Source organism: Gymnodraco acuticeps, unplaced genomic scaffold (assembly GCF_902827175.1).
Source record: "Gymnodraco acuticeps unplaced genomic scaffold, fGymAcu1.1, whole genome shotgun sequence".
NCBI classification, from domain to species: domain Eukaryota; kingdom Metazoa; phylum Chordata; class Actinopteri; order Perciformes; family Bathydraconidae; genus Gymnodraco; species Gymnodraco acuticeps.
This window is the reverse complement of record NW_022989742.1, coordinates 464525-484039: the sequence shown is the minus strand read 5'-3', so window position 1 is coordinate 484039 and position 19515 is coordinate 464525. Positions and strand designations below refer to the sequence as shown.

Genomic DNA, 19515 nt, shown 5'->3' with positions numbered 1-19515 from the left:
TGTTCTTTTTCAAAATCAGAACAGTGATGATTATTGGGCAATGATACAACATACATGCCACAACCAACAGCCCACACAGAAACTTTGTGTAAGTATCAAATCCACAAGAGACATTTTTATTTATTGACAAACCTCTCCTGGTCTACTTCTAGTCTTAACAGCCCATGGTGGTCCAGCTCCATCTATATAAGCCCTATGAATCCCTAGTGTGGGAGCATTAGGGAGTACAGCCATGTTAACATTCTTCGTGCCTTTTCGCCTGCGTTGGAGAGTCCATAAACAGGATGGAGGAAGCCTAGCTGTATTTTTAATGGGCTGCCAGCTTTCACCTTATACATGGTCTCTCTGGATATTTGGGATTCCTCTGGAGACCCCTTGGGAGACGGAAGTACTCTCTCTGACCTGATGCACTCTGCATTATGGAAAAACCGTGAAAGAAACCCTGAATAACCCCCTCCCCCACAAGGGATGCATGGCCATAGCCTGCACCCCGTTCTCATGACCTCAGCTCGCAAACACAAACATTCACGCGCACACTCACACACTTCCTGATTTCAGACGGGATTTAGTGGTTTAGCCAGTGTTGCTTCTTGACCTAGGCCACACAGAAGGAGAGAGAGAATGCGAGGGTAAGGGGCCAAAAATACTCCCACAAGGCCAGCCAACAGGAAATGCAAACAGCTTCACTCTGGAGCCAAAACTCAGACTAATTAAAGACTAATAGGAAAAATCCAAAATATACAAATATATTAACATTTCAATAATTGAGAGTGGAAAAAAAACAATGATGTGGCTGATTATTTTACAATCTTACATGTTTTTGTTATTATCCATGTATCCTCCCATATCTTAGCTTCCCCTCTCTCCTCTCTGTGGTCATTTGTGCAGTAGTTTGCTGTGTGCAGTGCATTCCTGCAAGTTTTTAAACTGTGAGTAAGTGGGTGACCCTGAACAAGGTCTGCGTCATCTGCATGCTGGTCCACATCAACCATCAGCAGGAGAACATGGTTGAAGCCACTCATCTGCAGAGTGTGGGCTGGTAGTCACATGGTGTGTTGACCGCTAGCTGGCCTCGCTAGGCTGCAAGTGTGTGTGCTTTTTGAAAAGTGTTCACTCCTTTTCCATCTGATGCTTTTGTTGTTGATGTACAGTATTTGTGAATGTGCAATTTGTGCTTTGACATGGGAGTGTTCATTAGTGTCAGTGTGAGACAACAGTTTTATTAGTTATATTTGAATGAAAATGTGCTATAAGGGACTAACTGATGACTGTGTGTTTTCAGGGAGCATCTACTCCAGCCCAGGCCTGTACAGTAAGACGATGACCCCCACCTATGACTCCAGAGACGGCAGCCCGCTGTCGCCCACCACCGCCTGGTTTGGGGACAGCCCCCTCTCTGAGGGAAACCCCAGCATCCTCGCTGTGAGCCAGCCCATCTCCTCACCAGACATCCTGGCCAAACTCTACAAGCACCAGTCTCTGCTGGATAAAGCCAAAATCAACCAGGGGTGAGAGGACTGTCTGTAGTGGTTGGGGGGCTTGGTTACATTTAATATAGTCAGAACTGCTATGTCAGCTCATTCAAATAGTCCAAAGATGTCTAAAACAACATGTTTCACTCTGTACAGGTGGTTGGACTCATCCAGGTCTCTGATGGAGCAGGATGTAAAGGAGAATGAGGTGCTGCTGCTGAGGTTTAAATACCACAGTTTCTTTGACCTCAACCCTAAGGTACGTCCCAAAGACAATGAAGTCCAATTTTACCTTATTGACAGAATCCCTGAGGACATTTAAAAAGGGCATGGTGTGCCAGAAAGATGATATCTTGTCATGAGTGGAAAGCAGACATGTTCCCATTTACCACATACATTTTCTCTTTGGTTGGTTCACAAAAATCCTGTTGTGTCCTCTGTGTATCAGAGAGTGAAAGAGCTTGCGAGTGTGTTTCCCTACTGTTAGTTTATATGCATGTGTTAACCTCTGTGACAAACCTCTCCACAGTATGATGCCATCCGAGTGAACCAGCTCTATGAACAGTCTAAGTGGGCCATCCTGCTGGAGGAAATTGAGTGCACAGAGGAGGAAATGATGATGTTTGCTGCCCTGCAGGTAAATAGGCTGTTTGTTTACATGTGTGTGTTTCTGTGTGTGTGCCTCATTTACATGTTTCCCGTTTCAGCATTTGTTGGAAAGGGTCTGAAATCTGAAGACCTGCAGTCCTCTTTTCATTGGGAAATGGGCACATTGCCTACTCAACCGCACGCTAATGAATTGCATGGGCTTCCACCCAAAGTTGAGACATATGGCTACCAGTTCTGCTGCACGCACACAAAAACTTGGCTATTGCACAATGGTGCAGAATGAGTTCATGGGGGCCGTATCTTCACACATATTCCCACTGCGCTTCTCTGTATGCCTCAATACTAATTAATTCCCTTTATCAATTACTCATAGTTCATAAAGAACATTTAATTATTAGGCTTTGAACCCTCCTGTTGACTGGGAACACCAAAGTAAGGGGGGCAAAACAAACACAACAGGAGGGTTAAACTAAAAAAATCTCTCGTGATGGGAAACTATAATTAACTTGAAAGACCTTAATGCATAACCCTTGCTTGACTTAACAGAATTAAATGTCACCTAGCAACAAGGTCAGGTGAGGAATGAAACAAAATGTGATTTTTAAATATCATATTTCTTTTTTTTCAATTTTCATAAATGTTCTTGTCAATAAACAATCACCTAATGAAGCCCCAAAAATATATTCTTCCAACACTGAATCTTCTCTCTCATACTAAGGGATTTCAAGCGTGTTTGTATTCTGGGCCAGCTTTATGTGACTGAGTAACCTTGAGGCCACTTGCTGCAGCCTCTCACACAGAGCTGATATGGCCTGGACTTTAGAGCCTCTGAAAGCCTCAGACTCACACTTATCACTCTTTTAAACGTAGATCAAGAGGAGGATAAATGTGGATCAGTGGGAGTGATATACAGATGTGAGCCCCTTTTAGTCAGGTATCCCCTGTAGTCTGGGGGTGGTGGCCCTGCTATTTCTGACCCTCATAAACTGTGTGTGCCGAGACCTGAGGACGCCACCCTGTCCTCACCCCCAGGGTAATTATAGAGCCTCTTGGGCCACAGGACCCAGGCCCAGACCACCCACCCCCAGCAAGACACCACCTCATAGACCTGCTCACATTCCTCTAAAAGCCGTGTTACACTGTGAGGTGTTAGGTGTGTCATCAGATCGGATATAATTACACTTAACTGGTTTCTTGTTACTCTTCCTGACAGAGATGCTAATCCGAGTTGGGTGTTTAGACTGGAAGCTACTCTGTCGCTACCTGTCTGTTAGCACTACTATGTTTCAGCTGGGCAGCATGAGCTCAGGGCTTTTGGCTATGGTTTCACCGGGGAGAGTGGATAGACAGGGTCTAAAAAAAGAGCAATGATTGTCCACATCCAGTATGTTACTGGCTTGTGTTAGCATGCCATCACCTGGACGTTTTGCTTTGGCCGTACTTAGAAATGACATCATCAGGATTCAAGAACGGTAACAAACTTCAGTGTCACCAAATTTGGGCACAGGTTGTACTTTTTTCCTCAGCAGATAAACACGTACACTCGTCACACAAACCCGAAACCAGCTCCAAAGCGAAGCAGATTTTTAAAAAGGATGTCGGTGCGAAAGAGGAGAAGAAACAGAGTGTCATGGCGAGCCCTTTGTCCCACATTCTGTAACCTTAGCTCAGCTAAAGCCTCACATATCTCTCCCAAACTCTGCTTCTGTATCACCCACTCTCTCTGCAGCTGTTCATTCATATATTGGTGGGGGGTTGGTGATGGGTTGACATTATAAATACCATTTGTCAACAAGTTGTATTTAGTGTCTCTGACTCACACTGAGAGGTAAACATAGTCTGGTTTTCAGTAATGGCCCCATCCGGAAGAATTGGTGTTCCCAATGTTCTTTTGTCTTTATTGTCTCACATATGTTTCCTGTAAAACATTTGATTTGGCCAGTTTGCAGTTCAAAGACAGACTCAGAAACTATTGTACCAGCACAATAACCATTGTTTCTCTCAGTGACAAATCATCATGAACCACTTCATCTGTTTCTCATCCTGAAACTAGTCTCTTCATTTTCAACATCTTCAAAGAGAAAAGTCATTGTTTCATCCCCGGTGAACTCAATGGTGCATGCTGGCAGCACTTGCTAACATAAATGCCCGAGACTTCTTATAAAGAATGTATGTGGCTATTATCACAGTCCAATTCAATTTTATTAGACACAGTTGGAGGGTTTGTACACCAGTAGCACTGACGACGAAGTTGTTGGAGATAAACTTTGTAGGTGTTTGTTAATTCTTTATTTGACTTTATCTCTGTACTAGCTTTTGTTGACCGAAACTGCTGGGAAAGTCCATATCGTAAATGTGGGCCTAAAAGGAGGATGTCAATAAAAACATTTCTGCGCGAGGAAATCTAGGATAGTATTTGCTGATTTCTAGACCCTGAAAGGTCTGAAGTTGAAGTTAGATATTAAAGGTCTGGATATATCATGTAAACTCCAATTATAAAATGCTTAGAAACCTTGGTTAACCCAGAACAAGTGCTCCAAATGATTTTAAAAATGGTTCTACTTTCCCTGTCTTTTCCTCAGTACCACATCAACAAGCTGTCAATCATGTCTTCAGACAACCACATGAATAACAGTGAGAAGGAGGTGGACGAGGTGGACGCAGCCCTGTCAGACCTGGAAATCACCTTGGAAGGAGGGAAGACGTCCAACATACTGGTATGACGACACTCCCACATCTTCACATTCGTTACAGGAAATGGCTTTTGTTTGTGGATTACGTGTACTGGGCTCCAAACTCATTATGTGGATTTATTTTCCCAATTACAGAAGCTTGGCTCTGTTTGGTTTTGTCCTTTGTTTCTCTACTGTATTCTGAAAAAAGTGTCCTTTCATCAGCCCTGTTAAACCGGAGCGGAACCCTACATACAGTAGACTCTGTACACTCGCCGGGGGACGGGAAATGACAATTAATTTTTACTGGAAGGGCTACATTTGGCAGTTTTTTATGAGCTCTGCTACTGAAAGATTTGACACTTGAACAAACCCAACAAAGGGTGCATGTTAAATGGATATGAAACAAATATGTGTCTATTATTACAGCAGCCCTGCCTCAAGAATGTGTTACAGCTTATCAGAGGAAACTGAACTTTGAGATGTTACATAAGAATCTACAGCATACTGTACCGAGCAATGACATTGGAACTGTACAAAGTTGAGCTTGAGGTCATTCTTTTGTTTACACATAATATTAAAATCTTCCAAGTTTATACTAACAATGTTTTTTCTTTTTTTACTTCTTCCTAGGGTGACATCACATCTATTCCTGAGCTAGCAGACTATGTCAAAGTCTTCAAGTAAGTACATATACAGAGCTGCCTGATCCCATAAGAACTCCTGCACTGTCACAAAAGAAAATGGTCTATGAGTGGGTGCAGTGTCTCAGAGTACCAGGAAATAACATTTTCTGGATAAATGAGAAAGCTGTTTCCAATCAGCGTAATTGGTTGCATTGTTTGCCAAAGGACATTTACAAGCTGAGCTTTCAGTTTAGCTTTTCAAAGTGACTGCAGTTGGACCAAGCATACTTTTGAACCATATTCTCTTTTGGCTTTGAGCCTTTGCTGACAAGCAGGTGGCCCCTGGGGTGATTGTCTCATAAAATGTATAAACTATAAAGGGTGGGGTTTGGGGGCAGGGGGGGGATATCAAGAGGCATTTCTTCTTCTAATGGTTTGCCATTAATGCTCATGTCCAATGCTGGCTCCTTTCCTATTCTCCCTGCTGACTTTACCTTTTTTCCTCCTCTCTTTTTTGTACTCATTGTGTCCTCTCCTCCCCCACCCTGTTTCTTGAATAATAATAATAATAATAATAAAGAAAATGGGTGTTTTTTATTTTCCAGGCCCAAGAAACTGACACTGAAGGGCTATAAGCAGTACTGGTGCACGTTCAAGGATATCACCATTTCCTGTTACAAGAGTAAAGAGGAGTCACATGGGACACCTGCTCTCCAAATGAATCTCCGAGGTAGACACACGAAAGATGTCATGTCATGCCTATGCAAGAATGCAATGCTTTATTTTTCTGTCTAATGAATGGGTGTGACCTTTGAACTCTTCTTCCGCTCCGCTCAATGCTTAGGTTGTGAGGTAACTCCAGATGTTAACATCTCGGGTCAGAAATTCAACATCAAGCTGCTCATCCCTGTGGCGGATGGCATGAATGAGATCTGGCTTCGGTGCGACATGGTAAGACTAACTTGAACTCACAATATCTGATCATTTCCTGTCTTCTTCAACACCGTTTTTAATCATCAGCTTGTGACTCTCTTCTCCAGGAGAAACAGTACGCCCACTGGATGGCTGCATGTCGCTTGGCCTCCAAAGGAAAGACCATGGCCGACAGCTCTTACAACCTGGAGGTCCAGAACATTCTGTCCTTCCTCAAGATGCAACACATGAACCCTGACCCTCAGTTAATCGAGCCAATCACCACAGATATCAACCCAGAATGCCTGGTGTCCCCGCGCTATCTCAAGAAGTACAAGAACAAGCAGGTAAGCCAAGCAGTCTGTGGAGCTTAAACTCACAACCTCTGAAGTGATGAAGGTAGTTACAAAGAGACAGACATACGGAAGTCTACTATCTGTTCTAATGTGTGTTATTCGCGAGGTTGTTTACTTGTTTACTCGTCTCGCACTGGAATGTATCCTCCCTTTACTCCCCCTCCTAAACTCTCCTCCTCTTCCCCCCTCTGTCCGAGGGGAAACCAGGACAGCAGACGTCCAAACCACTCGACGTGTGTTACAGTAAAGATCCTCATGTCCGACTGTAATGGAGAATTTCTCTGCTCTTGTGGACAAAAGTCTCGAGATCTCAGCTGCTGCACTGCTTAATTAATCGGGCTATAAAACACGGTCGCTTCTAAACGTTATTATCGGCAAACATCTTATAACCAGGTGTGGAATGTACACACTAATAAGGATTGGACTATCTTCTAAGCGTTAGGGAAATGTTACAATGTGCCCAGCAGATTTGCATGTAAGCAACAGGCTGGTGTGTGTACATGGGACCAGCTGAGTACACGGCTGCCATGGCTGTGTTAATGGGGATTGGTGAGGAGGGTGAGGGGTGGGAGATGCTTCCTATTGCTTAGTCACTCAGTCTGGATTTGTTTAAATTGTAGCAGAAAAGTGGGGGGTTGATACGGTAAGTGATGACTCAGAAATGGTCTGGAATAACCTGGGTGTCTAAGGAGAGAGGTAGAGGGACAGATGCACACTTGTGCTTCATTTATTGTATACTTCTGTTATCCAGGAAACATGAGTATGACACCATTCTACTGAGCTCATGTTTAAACCATTCCCATGGGAGTGCTGTTTCAGGTTAATCTGAAGTCCACTTCCTAGAACATAACTGCTACAAATAAAGATGAACTCAAAGTTACACAAGTATCAAATAAAGTTTCACTTCTCTTTCTCATATTTCAAATGTTCTCTCTTTTATAGTAGTCAGGAAATCCCTTGTATATTTTGTTCAATAACATAAAATGAATTCAACATCCGTTACAAATGAGAGACCAATCCATGTTCAAGTGGCCATGAAACCAGGTCATGATGATGCACATCGAATCATTCAGACCAGCCAAGCCGTAGATTATTTTGGTGTGTTTTGGTCCTTGTTAACTTCTTACTGAGCTTCTGTTACATTAGTCTTTGGGTTTTTAATAAACCTCACTTTGATAAGTTGTATTTTATCTGGACAACTCATAATACTAATGTTTCCTTACCGTATTCTACTCTAAAAGACAGTGATCCTATAGCAGCTCATTAATGAAATCAAGATAAAAGAATAGGTATTTGCATGTAAGAACTGCTGCTGCCATGAACCACAGGCTTGCTATGAAAACCTCATGGGAGGTGTAGTTCACATAATATCTTCTTTTTTTTAATCTTTTCTAAATCATGAGCTGTTAGAATTTCACTGACCCATTTTCTTTAAATGTTCTTTTACAGACATTTTTTAGAACATAGGCAGATCATGTCTGTTTTTTGTTTCAAAATATCTCCATGGCTGGATTTGAGGCTCGCTCAGACGGAGAGCAGCAGGGTGTGTGTCCATCGGGGGGCCGGGGGTCTTTCTGCTCCGGCTCCAGTCTCACCCTTAATCCCAGTCTGATATGGGGTATCCCCAGGCACACAACATGAAAGAGCAGTGTTACATTTACAGTGTGTGTATGTACCTGTGCACACACACACACACACACACACACACACACACACACACACACACACACACACACACACACACACACACACACACACACACACACACACACACAGGTACTACTGTAGTGGGCGTGGGGCATCAGGAAATGAGCCGTGCCTGGGAATGCTGCGCGGGAAAACTGTCTGGGAAAAGCCCAGTTTGCTCTCAGTCAGCTGCTATAAACTTGACTTCCTGTTGCGAGACTGAACCCCGGAGACTTCCGTGCTGAAGCTCCCAGCGGATACACTTAGGAATCTTTAGAGTACATATCTATACAATTACACAAATAAACAGAGGATTAAAGACACAAGAATAAACTCCTGGAGTATGGAGATGTGGTAGTTTTACATTTTGGTGATTCTAATGTTCCTGCTTGGTGCATATGGCCATCCTGTGGATTAAAAGGGAGTTACAGGGAAGATGTGGTATTGTTTTATTAAACTATTCTGAAAATATGTTTCTAAAAAAAAAAACAGCCATTATGAAATGTACTGTTTCAACGGCTACTTCCCTGATGTCGAAACACACATGTTGTGTTCTCTCCTTTTTTCTCCTTTAAAATAAAAAAATCAACTGCTGCTGTTCTCTCTCCATCTTGTGGCTGAATTCTGCATGACCTCCACAGCCCACCTCTTTACTTTATTGCTTTTATTACAATTACAGCCTCCGACTTTATTGTTTTTGGATCTTTCCTCCCTGACATTGATCTTACTTGCTTGTTCTCTTTGTCTTATTTTTTTTCTTTCTTTTCTCTCTCCTTGTATGCTTCTCCTTCGTTCCTCTTTGCCTTCTCCCACCCCCTCCTCCCATCTCCAGCCAGGCTCTATCAGGGACTTGGTAAGTTGAGCTGTGTGTCCACTGGGTGCCTTTTGAGCTGTAGATACCTGTATGTGCATGTTTTGTAGAAGCTAAACACTTTTGTGTCCGTGTCTCCTCACCTAACCAAAAGTAGTGCAGCTGTCTAACATGTCTTAGTGGCTGGTACTTACAGTAGAATAGTTATAACCCTTAGATTATTTGTTTTGTCGTAACCTCTAATGTTTTCAGGGTGCCATAAAACAAGGAAATAACACATAATTGTATTGATATAATATATTTTGTATCAATCTGCATCCATGCATCTGAATTGTTTCCATCTTTCTTTAAATTACCAGTGAGTGATGTTGAAAAAACATAAACACGATTCAGTCAAATAAACGGACCGCACAGGTGCTTTTGCATGTTTTAGCCCATTTAACACCAGTGTTGTATAGCTAATATCCACCGTTTATCAAAACAGGTCATTTCTATATTAAGGGAAGCTTTACTGTGTTGTGGGTTATGCATTTCGCTCCATCTGTAAAATATGGAAACCAGAAACTTGCTGAATTCATTTATTTTGCATTTATTCTATTTGATGCAGTTGAAGTGGGACTGCTAAATGAAAGTTGCTTCTGAACACAAACAAAAAGATTCACCTCATCAATAATTCCTGACATTCAGGCAATCTATAGTTTGTTCTTCCAACTTTGCATTTGTCTAATGAAGCTCAACAGCATCATGGTAATTAGCAGATGACTGTAACAGGAGGGAGGTTCACTTTGATTGATTTAGGGCTGCACCAATTACTGCACTAATAGATTAGCTGAATGAAAAGGCTGTCCTTTTGATTTCATATGAAATAAATACCTTCGGGTTTGGACTGACAAAACAAGACATCAACACATCGCCTTGGGCTTTGCAAAATCAATCGAGACATTTAGCTTCTTTCTTACATTTCATTTTAAATGTATAGACCAAACAATTAATAGATTCATCTAGATAACGATCGATAGGTGCAGCCCTGACACTGATGTAGGGACAGTAGGGGAATACACACATGCATGCACACACTCACACACACACATTAACCTCAGCCTGGCTCCTCGGGGGGCTTGTTTTGTTTGTCTGTCATCTTGTAGCTGTGTGAAGTCCATTTTACTGTGACAGACCTCTTCTGATTGGCTGACACTGTGTGTGCTGCTGGCTTCATGGAATGAGCCACAGCTTGTTTACACACTGGGTGTTAGAGGATGTGGTTTAAGTGCAGTGATGGGATGCATTTGGCTGCTAAAATGGTGAGCTAGCTGAACTGTCTTGTGTGTGACGTGTGTGTGTGTGATTGTGTATTTGTCAGATTTCCACCCGGATCCTTGAAGCCCACCAGAACGTAGCCCAGATGAGTCTCATCGAGGCCAAGATGCGCTTCATCCAGGCGTGGCAGTCCCTTCCTGAGTTTGGAATGACTCATTTCCTTGCCAAGTAAGCTGACACCTAAATCTCCGTCCCCCCCTCTCTGTTTTATTAGCTGACAGTGACTCGTATTGTCATTTGATCTACACATTTTGATTTCACCGTGTTATCTCTCCTTCTTCTCTGCAGGTTCCAGGGGGGGAAGCGGGAGGAGCTGATCGGCATCACTTATAACCGTCTGATCCGCATGGATGCTAGCACTGGAGATGCTATTAAGACCTGGCGCTTCAGCAACATGAAGCAGTGGAACGTCAACTGGGAGATCAAGATGGTAGGAAACACATTGAATATGACCGGTTTATTGTAATGGGTTATTTTCACTGTTATTTGCAGCCGGTTCTCACTCAGTGTTGGCAGTAAATGTTTTCTCTTACGGGAAAGAGACAATATGTTCATTAATTTACTGTACATCATATTCATGTCTCCTCGCCAACCTAGGTCTATTATGTTTCAGCTCTGTCAGTCTGTACCATTAGCATCAAGGTCAACTCTCAGGAAGCTCTGGAGGGAATACAAAAAACAAACAATGGGACTTGGACCCAAGGGTGAACGACGTCTTAAAGTATTTCTGATTCTACTTTCGTGGCCAAAGTCACTGTGAGCTCACAAAACGCTGCATTAGCCACAACTCAATAATTCAAATGTCAATTAGGACAATTTTAGACTAATGTTTAATAGGATCTTGAGTGGTTCCTGGCGACATTATTTTATGTTGTAGTCCAGAATTTTAACATTTTGTACTGTTAGTGAAGCAAATAAGATATTTTAATTAAACCTAAAAGTGGACAAAGTCACTGTAAGCTCACAAAATGCTGCATTAGCCACAACTCAATAATTCAAATGTCAATTAGGACAATTTTAGAGAAATGTTTAATTCGATAAAATGAGAAAATCATGACATTTGGAGATAAATACATGTAAACTGCAACTTGAGTGGTTGCTGGAGGGACTACTTTTTTTAAGGTTTTGGACTGTTGGTGAAGTAGTTTTGCATGTTTTCATTGTAGCCTGACTGATGTGTTTGCTCTGTGCTCAGGTGACGGTGGAGTTTGCAGACGAGCCCAGTCTGTCCTTCATCTGCGCCGAGGTGGACTGCAAGGTGGTGCACGAGTTCATCGGGGGCTACATCTTCCTGTCCACACGCGCCAAGGACCAGAACGAGTCTCTAGACGAGGAGATGTTCTATAAGCTGACCAGCGGCTGGGTCTGAGCGGCCCCCAACCACCAGGCCAGGGGCCAACCATTGTAGGTCAGGGGCCAGGAGGGGAGTGGCTGGGGGGGAACCACAGTGTATGGGGTTTATTTTAATTCTAACTATTTCTCAGTCTGTTTGAATGTTTGGAGCTGTGCTGGAGAGTCCAGAACAGCGCCAACATTGCCACGGCTGATTTTATTGTTATAGTGTTTCTTTGCATAAACGCTGACCAGGGCTTTGTTACAACACTAACTCTCTGGTGAACGCAGGCCAGATTATAAACGTTTGAAGGTAACCTCCAGTGGTTGAGCGGTAGCCTTACACACACCTGAAGCAGGAAGTGTTCTCCTCTCCTCCTGGACTGACGGCCATCAACATTACGTCCATGACAACCCTTTAAAGCCAATCAAACGCCACATTGAATCCCAAAGATGTTTTTTTCTCTTCACTTTTTCTCTCCCTGCCTTTTCTCCTAATAACTGAGCTAAAGAAGCTGACATCAGACTGTCATTAAAACATTTGTAATCCTAGTGCCACAGATAGCTACAGTTATATCGAATTATTTATCCTAAAAGACGGACTTCTTCTAAGTCCGAACAAAAGGCACTACATGTCCATCCTATCACTCTACGAAGGGTTAATCTCTTTAAGTCACATTTAAGCACTTCTACAGTATACAGTCCTGTTCATGAATAAGCTGTTGTTGAATTTCTTTTTGCTTTTGATGTCCTTGTGTTTGTTTTTGAACTCGCCCAGAGGGTCGAGTCTCTGTAATGAATTCTTGTTGTATTAGCTGACAGGTGTGACATTGAGAGGTTTGTTTTGTATTTAATAAACTGCTAATAGTGAGCATGTCTGGAGACACACTACAGTACAGCGCACTGGGATGAGGGTCCTGTGGGTTTAGAAATCTTTAAAGAGATGTAAATGTCCTAAAATTCACTTTAGTGTTCAGTAAATCTAAAAGTTTTCTGAAAACAAGCTTTTAAACAAATGTGTTAGTCGGTATGTTGAGCTAAGGTAGATTACTAAAGGTTGTGTATTTCAAATGTGTCTCTTGCTCATGTTTTAAAAAATATTGGAAGGCTCAACATGAAGCTACATGACCTGAAGATATTAATTATCATTTAAGGCAGACCCCTTTTTTTAAATTAAGGAGTTTTCTTATGACCTGGCATGAAAAAAAACAATATGGCGTCTACATTTTGCCACATCTCAACATCCTGTTTTGAATTGTATCCAGATTTCTAAACCCCTGGCATCTCATCACGTGCACTACATAACAGGAGGAATCATAACTCCCTTTACCACCTTTTACCTTATTGCCATTTTGTCTCTCACACCATATAGTATTATTATCATTACACACCAGCAACAGGTCACAGAGTTTGAAGAGTGAATATGCAACGCTTTCTTTTCTTCTGTCCTCAGTATGAAGGATCGGTAAATGAAGTATTATTTTTTTGTAACTAATGTAAAAACACAAACATTTTATAGAATTGTACAGTTTGTTTCTGCTGTGGGGGGTTTGGAAGTCTTTCCTTTCAGAGATGAGGGGGAAAGCCGCCCGTCAACATGTGTAGTATTCAGAATTGTGCCTACTTACGTTGTGTCCTTACTGAGTATCCAGATGAAGATAAATATGAATATATATGAAGATAACACTAGTCTCAAACTCCAGGTTTGATTAAAATATTTGTCAAGTACATATTATAATTTTTTTTTAAACAAATACGTATGCCTTTTCAATGTGCTCTTCATTTCTTGCATTTCTGCTTCATTTTTATTGATTTTCTGCTTTTCGTTTCTGTCCATTTGCAGCCCTGGGTTGTGTTTTTAGCTCATTCTTTAGACTAACCGTGATACTTATATCGTGCAAATTAAGTTTTCTCAGCGCCTTTTTAAAACACTTCACTTATTCGTCTGTTTTCGTCACAACTGAAGTGTGCCATTTAATAATGTCCATATGAAGGAGACCCTGGAGTTTGAGACAAATCAGCATAAGTGAACAGAGGTAAGAGAAAAGCAAGCCTAGTCTGTTTTTATTTTCTCTGATGTTGTTTTAGTTTGCCTCCAGTGTCGGCAGCAGCGGTGCATGTCCTGCTGCTCTGTTTTCTGACTGTAAAAAATGCATTTATTTTAAAAAATAAAGTAATTTTTATTTAATTAGTGTTTCTACTTTTCATTTACCCTTACAAAGAACAATGTGTCAGTGTTGTGACACCCAAACGCATTCCCAGTAAATCCTGAAAAAGGCGGGTTTTTTAGGCTTGGTAATTTCTTTAAAGGAATAGGCACTGGGGTTTGGGGCAAATGTTACTGTTACATTTGTTGTGGTGTATTTTTGCCTCGATACATATTTGGTGTGCTAGTGAGTTATGGCAGTGGGTGAGTGTGGGTGTCCATAAAGGGACAACCAGAGCAACGCTGGGTTTTTTTGGGACACAGTTTAAAGTAATTTGTGGGATCACTTTATTGTTGGATTTGGTCTTTTCATGGGTTTTGTTAACTGTAGGAAATCCCTAATGGCCAGCCTCTTCCTTTATAAGGTTCTCTTCAAGCTCATGGTTTATTAGGAGGAAGTGTAATGTGACTCAACACCTTGGTCTCGAAGGCCTCTTCAGTGTGGAGGAAATGAGAAGCCTGTGGAAAAAGTGCTCATATCTCCTAAGGGTCCTTAGTGCTCTTCTGAGATTTTGAAATGCGTCATCAGATCTACCGCAGTAAAACTCTCAGAAGTGTAGTAACTGCACTGAATCTGATACTAAACAAGAAGCTAACACATTTACAAACAAATGAACACTTATGCTACAGATTTACCTTGTATGATTATTCAGCCTTACATTAAGTCTGCATATGGTAGCAATGTAGGCTAACATCAAGAATGGTTAGAGATTCATAACATACAGTAATGACGAACAACTATTAACCAGCAGGCTGATAGGTTTGTAATGTTTACACAAATTAAAAGACCTTACCAAAGGAAAATAAATGAAGTGTTGGAATGTGCACTGGTTCTGCTTCCCCACTAGAGGGCAGTGCCCAACCACCTGTCCTCCCTAACTCTCCACCGCAGTCGCCTGCTCAGTGCATCACAAACTTTTCAAAGATGTTTCCATTCCCAAATCTGACAAGTTTACCCAGCATCCCAGCAGAAAACCGAGTGGCAGACTGAGGAGGAGATTAGATGAGAGAACGCCTGCAGAAAGTCTGTTTTCTTTGGAGACACGTCCATCTGTCACCTGCCGAGCAGCTGGGGGACGGAGGTGTTGGTGGCTATGATGACAGCTTTGGAGCTGCTCACACCACCTGATGTCCACAGTATGCACCAGGAGGGAGGCAATGGGAAGATGATGATAGTGAGCACAGACCATAAGGTGACAGTTTAAAGGTCCCCTATTATAATGTTTTTTTATCAATATATTATAGGTCTCAGATATATATATAAAAAAAACATGTCTCTGAAGTGTTTGGCTCGAAATACCAAACAGATCATGCATTGTAGCATCCCATAAACCCCTCTGTTTCAGCCCTGTTTCAAAAGTGCTGGAGAGAGGTCTGTTACTTTAGATGAAAAGAAGGAGCCACTCCCCACGCCCGTCTGAGAGCTATTTGGTTAAAAAGAACACAATGGTGCTCTAGGTTTAGCATGGTTTAGGCCCAAAATACATTTCTGACCTCCTGCTAAATGATGAACCATCCAGATCTCTCAGGTCTTCAGGGACTGGTCAGCTTTCTGTCCCCAGAGTCAGAACTAAATATGGAGAAGCAGCGTTCAGTTATTATGCTCCAAATATCTGGAACCAACTCCCAGAAACCTGCAGGTCAGCTGCAACTCTGACTACTTTTAAATCCAGGCTGAAGACTTTTCTTTTTGTCTCTGCTTTTAATTGAACTATTCATATCTTAGACTGCACTGTAACTTTTATCCATGTACTTTTTCTTTTAATGTTTAATTGAACTATTCATATCTTAGACTGCACTGTAACTTTTATCCATGTATTTTTTTCTTTTAATGTTTATTTTATTAGCTTTTCTTTTTAATGACTGATTTTAAATGCCATTTTCCTAATGTCTTTCATTTTTTGTAAAGCACTTTGAATTGCCTTGTGTTGAAAAGTGCTATATAAATAGCCTTGCCTTGCCTTGCCTTGCCTTGCCTAGCCTAGCCTAGGAAGAGATTCAGGTGATAAGGTGGTGGTGGTGGTGTGGGGGGGTACCTTGGTTGGTGATTGGCTAATGGTTACACAAGCCAAAAAAATCGTGATGACATAAAGTGGCCAAAATCTGATCATCTTATTTTCAGACAGGTTTTTATATAAATGGATCAGGACAAAAAGTGAGTGAATCTTTTATTCCTGAAACGTTCCGAATCTCTTTACACAGAGGGGACACGTGTTTATGTATACAAGACATGAAAAAGTGGATTTTGCACAATAGGTGACCTTTAAAGGTGGGACAATTGCTTGATGAGGTTAGAAAGAAGAAACAAAGCAACTATAAGGCATAATCAAACAGTTTTTCATTGCAATCGAAATATAATGTAGTGCAATACAATCATCTCGTCTCTGGTTGGTGCGATAAAAACCTTCAGACCCTCCAGCTTTGATGATATATTCTTTAAATCGGAAATCTCTATCTAATAATTCAGCTTTACAGTAGATCTCTATAGCAATCAACCCTGAAGTATCGTAGCATTAGTCTGACGCTGCATTTCAACAGCCCATGAGCCTGAATCCACCCTCAAGTCAATTGTGTGATCAGATGAGGTGTGCAGCATGCAGTGGGAACAATGAATCAAATCCTGCTAGGACATCCTGTTCTGGTACATTATCGTCACAATCCAACGCTTATCTTACAGTTTTAAATGCACTAACTTCCACAAAAGCTTCTGAAGCACTCACAGGATCATGTAGATGGGTTTCAAACATGGAAGCATACCCTTATATAACTATTCTAATGCGGCCTCTGATGTTCCCCATATAGCTCATATCCAAGAGGGATCTGGGCTATTGTGTTCGATGTGAGTATGGGAAGTAATGACGTCTAAAAGCTCCACTTAGTGACGTGGAATTCCTCCGAACCCTTGGGAGGATGAGTTGGATGACTTGAGGATGACATTTATAGATTGTGCTTCAAGCAAACAATTGATATAAAGGAAGTGTAAACTTAAAAGAAGTAGAGCAATGGAAATGTGAGGAGTTGCACCTGTTGCCATTCAACACGGCAGCTTCCTGCTTGAGCCAGCAAAGTTCAGTTTCAAGGGAGGACTGCTCTGCTTTCCTCATTCCTGAAGTTCACAGCTGGTAAAAGTCATTCTTAATGGCATTTCTTTAAAGGAGAGTGGTTCTGACATTCACTCCCATCGCCTGCGGTAGGCGCTACAGAGAATGTCAGCCATGACAGCACAGGTGTTGATAAGCTGTTTTCAGGTATGCCTTGAAATATTCTTGAAGGAAACTCTTTGTTCTCTTCAGGCCTGTGTGTTGACCTTGTCTAGATCCATTGTGTTATCTCTTTTTCTAAATGCTGAGGACAGCTGTCAAGAAGTAATTGTCATGATGGTGGCTGGAGGTTAAACTACTTTCTGCCAAGATGATAGAAAGTGAGGAGTTTCGCAGGCCACGCCATGAATGGTTATTCTTTGTCACAAGAAGATAAATGATACTGACTTTTCCTTTCCCCTGACTTTTAATCCAGCGCAATAAACAGATCGACATGTCCCGACCACTGTTTTGAGTTTTTTTACAGACATTCATTGTCCCAAGAGGATACATCCTAGTGGACTTTGAGTTTTCATCTAGTGCCATCAGCATCAGGACTGAGTTTTCATGTATCCAGTGAAATATCTCATTTTACGTACATGTGCCCCCGATGATAAATCCTCATAATGTTGGTAAACCCCTGACCTTACCTCCTACGGCACCATTCGATTTTTTGTGAAAACAGGATTGGATGTTGACATTTAGTACCCCTCCCAAACTAAGATCACAATAGCATTTCATTGTTAACATGTTGGCATTTAGCTCAAGGCCCAACACTGGGCTTATATAAAGCCTCACAGAGCAGTTAGCATGGCTCTGAACGTGTAGTCTTGAAAAACATGTTCATAATATATTCTCATATATTTTTTAATCAAAGCCATACATTAACTTTGCATAATTGAGAGCCTTGAATATTTGGGATGTAAATCAACAAAATATGGCTTAATCTTTAATCACTAAGCAGTCTGATGTGTTTCCACTGTGTGTGCTGCATTCCCTTCTGCGATGTATGCAAGCCAAACCATTTTATAAACCCACACCGCACAGCAACACTATTTTCCCTCTTTGCTCAGCATAATGAAAAGTACTTCTCCTTAAAAAGAAGAAGGGATGCAAACAATGTATAATTCATATGTTTCATTTCTCCTTTTCATAAATGTATACTATGCAAAACAACACAGAAGTGGCCTTTATTGGTTTATATGCTTTTGGATTCACATATTAAAACATGAAATCCCCCCTAAAAAGAACTCACATGTTATTCCCATTAACTGGAACGCTTCAGTCTACATACGTTTCCATGGAAAAGGCCCGGTCTGAGCTAAACACTGAAGTGCCAAGACTTTTATCTTGATGTCATCAATTACACTCTGCTAAACTCAGTTTAAAGGCTCTAGAACAGGGGTGTCAAACTCAAATACACAGTGGGCCAAAATTATAAAATGGGTACTAGTCGAGGGCCGGACTGGTTCAATGTTTATTGCAAAGCGTATTGAAATGAACTTATTGCACATATTAAACCTGGAACTAACAAAGCTTAAATTATTGCCTATAAAAACAACATTAAACATTAAATAATCAGTTGCATTCATTTCTTATGGCTCTATCTACAGAGTCATTTCTTATGACTACATTTTTCTACAGGCCAACAACAGCTTCAAAAAAACTATTCCCCTCAAAGAAAAACCCAAACATGCCCTGTTGTTGCAGAAGGAAACATCCATTGAAACTCAGTTTGCTGCTCTGTGATGCCAGTTCAAGCCAGACACTTGGCATCTCATCTTGGGTACAAGTTCGTCAATGTTTGGGGTCAGGCTCTGAGCTGAGGAAACCCTTAGGGTTGAGTGAAGGTGTGCGTGCAATATACCGGTGGGCCAGATCTAATAGTAATTAGAATTTATCCAGCGGGACGAAATTAAATCCACCAAGGGCCTGATTTGGCCCCCGGGCCTTGAGTTTGACACATGTGCTCTAGAAAAACACATGTTGTAGTCAGAGCTGTTTGTGGTTCAAAGGTTAAAACATCAAATCAAAGGTATTAATTTCATGCTTATTGTCACCATGAATAAGGGGAAGACTGTCGGATTCAGATTGGATTCTTGCTGTTAACAGATTGAACACGACATCCAGATACCTTGGGGTGTTCTATTTTAGGGAGTTTTTATGGAAAGAAGTGTTTATATATTGGTGATTTTTGTGAAGTCATACACTAGAAGTTGTCTGATTTATTGCTAAAAAAACAGATTATCAATGTTCTGTTCTTCCTTAATGAATACATGGTAACAGCCTTTTCCACAAACAACATTTGACACCGCTGTATCTCATCTGTTGGCCTCAGGTCATCCACCTTGTTAGTCTTGCTTTGAAGTCCAGGACATCATGCAGGCAGTTGTAGAAATTATAAGCATGCCATTAGAGTCTCAGAGTGGATCCGGA

At 41.5% G+C, this 19515-nt stretch overlaps 1 protein-coding gene across 4 annotated transcripts in view; it reads left to right on the top strand.

The window, feature by feature from the left end:
• The window catches only part of fermt2 (fermitin family member 2), a 44695-nt gene extending 30714 nt beyond the window's left edge, over window positions 1–13981 (top strand). For 2 of the 4 annotated variants that reach the window (XM_034217722.1, XM_034216318.1), the window contains 12 exons: window positions 1283–1508; window positions 1629–1731; window positions 2002–2109; window positions 4664–4798; window positions 5387–5436; window positions 5985–6109; window positions 6224–6330; window positions 6420–6638; window positions 9166–9186; window positions 10505–10629; window positions 10750–10891; window positions 11657–13981. In XM_034217722.1, the coding sequence (XP_034073613.1) occupies window positions 1283–1508; window positions 1629–1731; window positions 2002–2109; window positions 4664–4798; window positions 5387–5436; window positions 5985–6109; window positions 6224–6330; window positions 6420–6638; window positions 9166–9186; window positions 10505–10629; window positions 10750–10891; window positions 11657–11830 (1535 nt within the window). In that variant the 3' untranslated portion in view covers window positions 11831–13981. The remainder of the gene's footprint in view (window positions 1–1282; window positions 1509–1628; window positions 1732–2001; window positions 2110–4663; window positions 4799–5386; window positions 5437–5984; window positions 6110–6223; window positions 6331–6419; window positions 6639–9165; window positions 9187–10504; window positions 10630–10749; window positions 10892–11656) is intronic. The other 2 variants (XM_034218429.1, XM_034217001.1) reach the window with 1 other exon arrangement.
• The last annotated feature ends 5534 nt before the right edge of the window (window positions 13982–19515 follow it).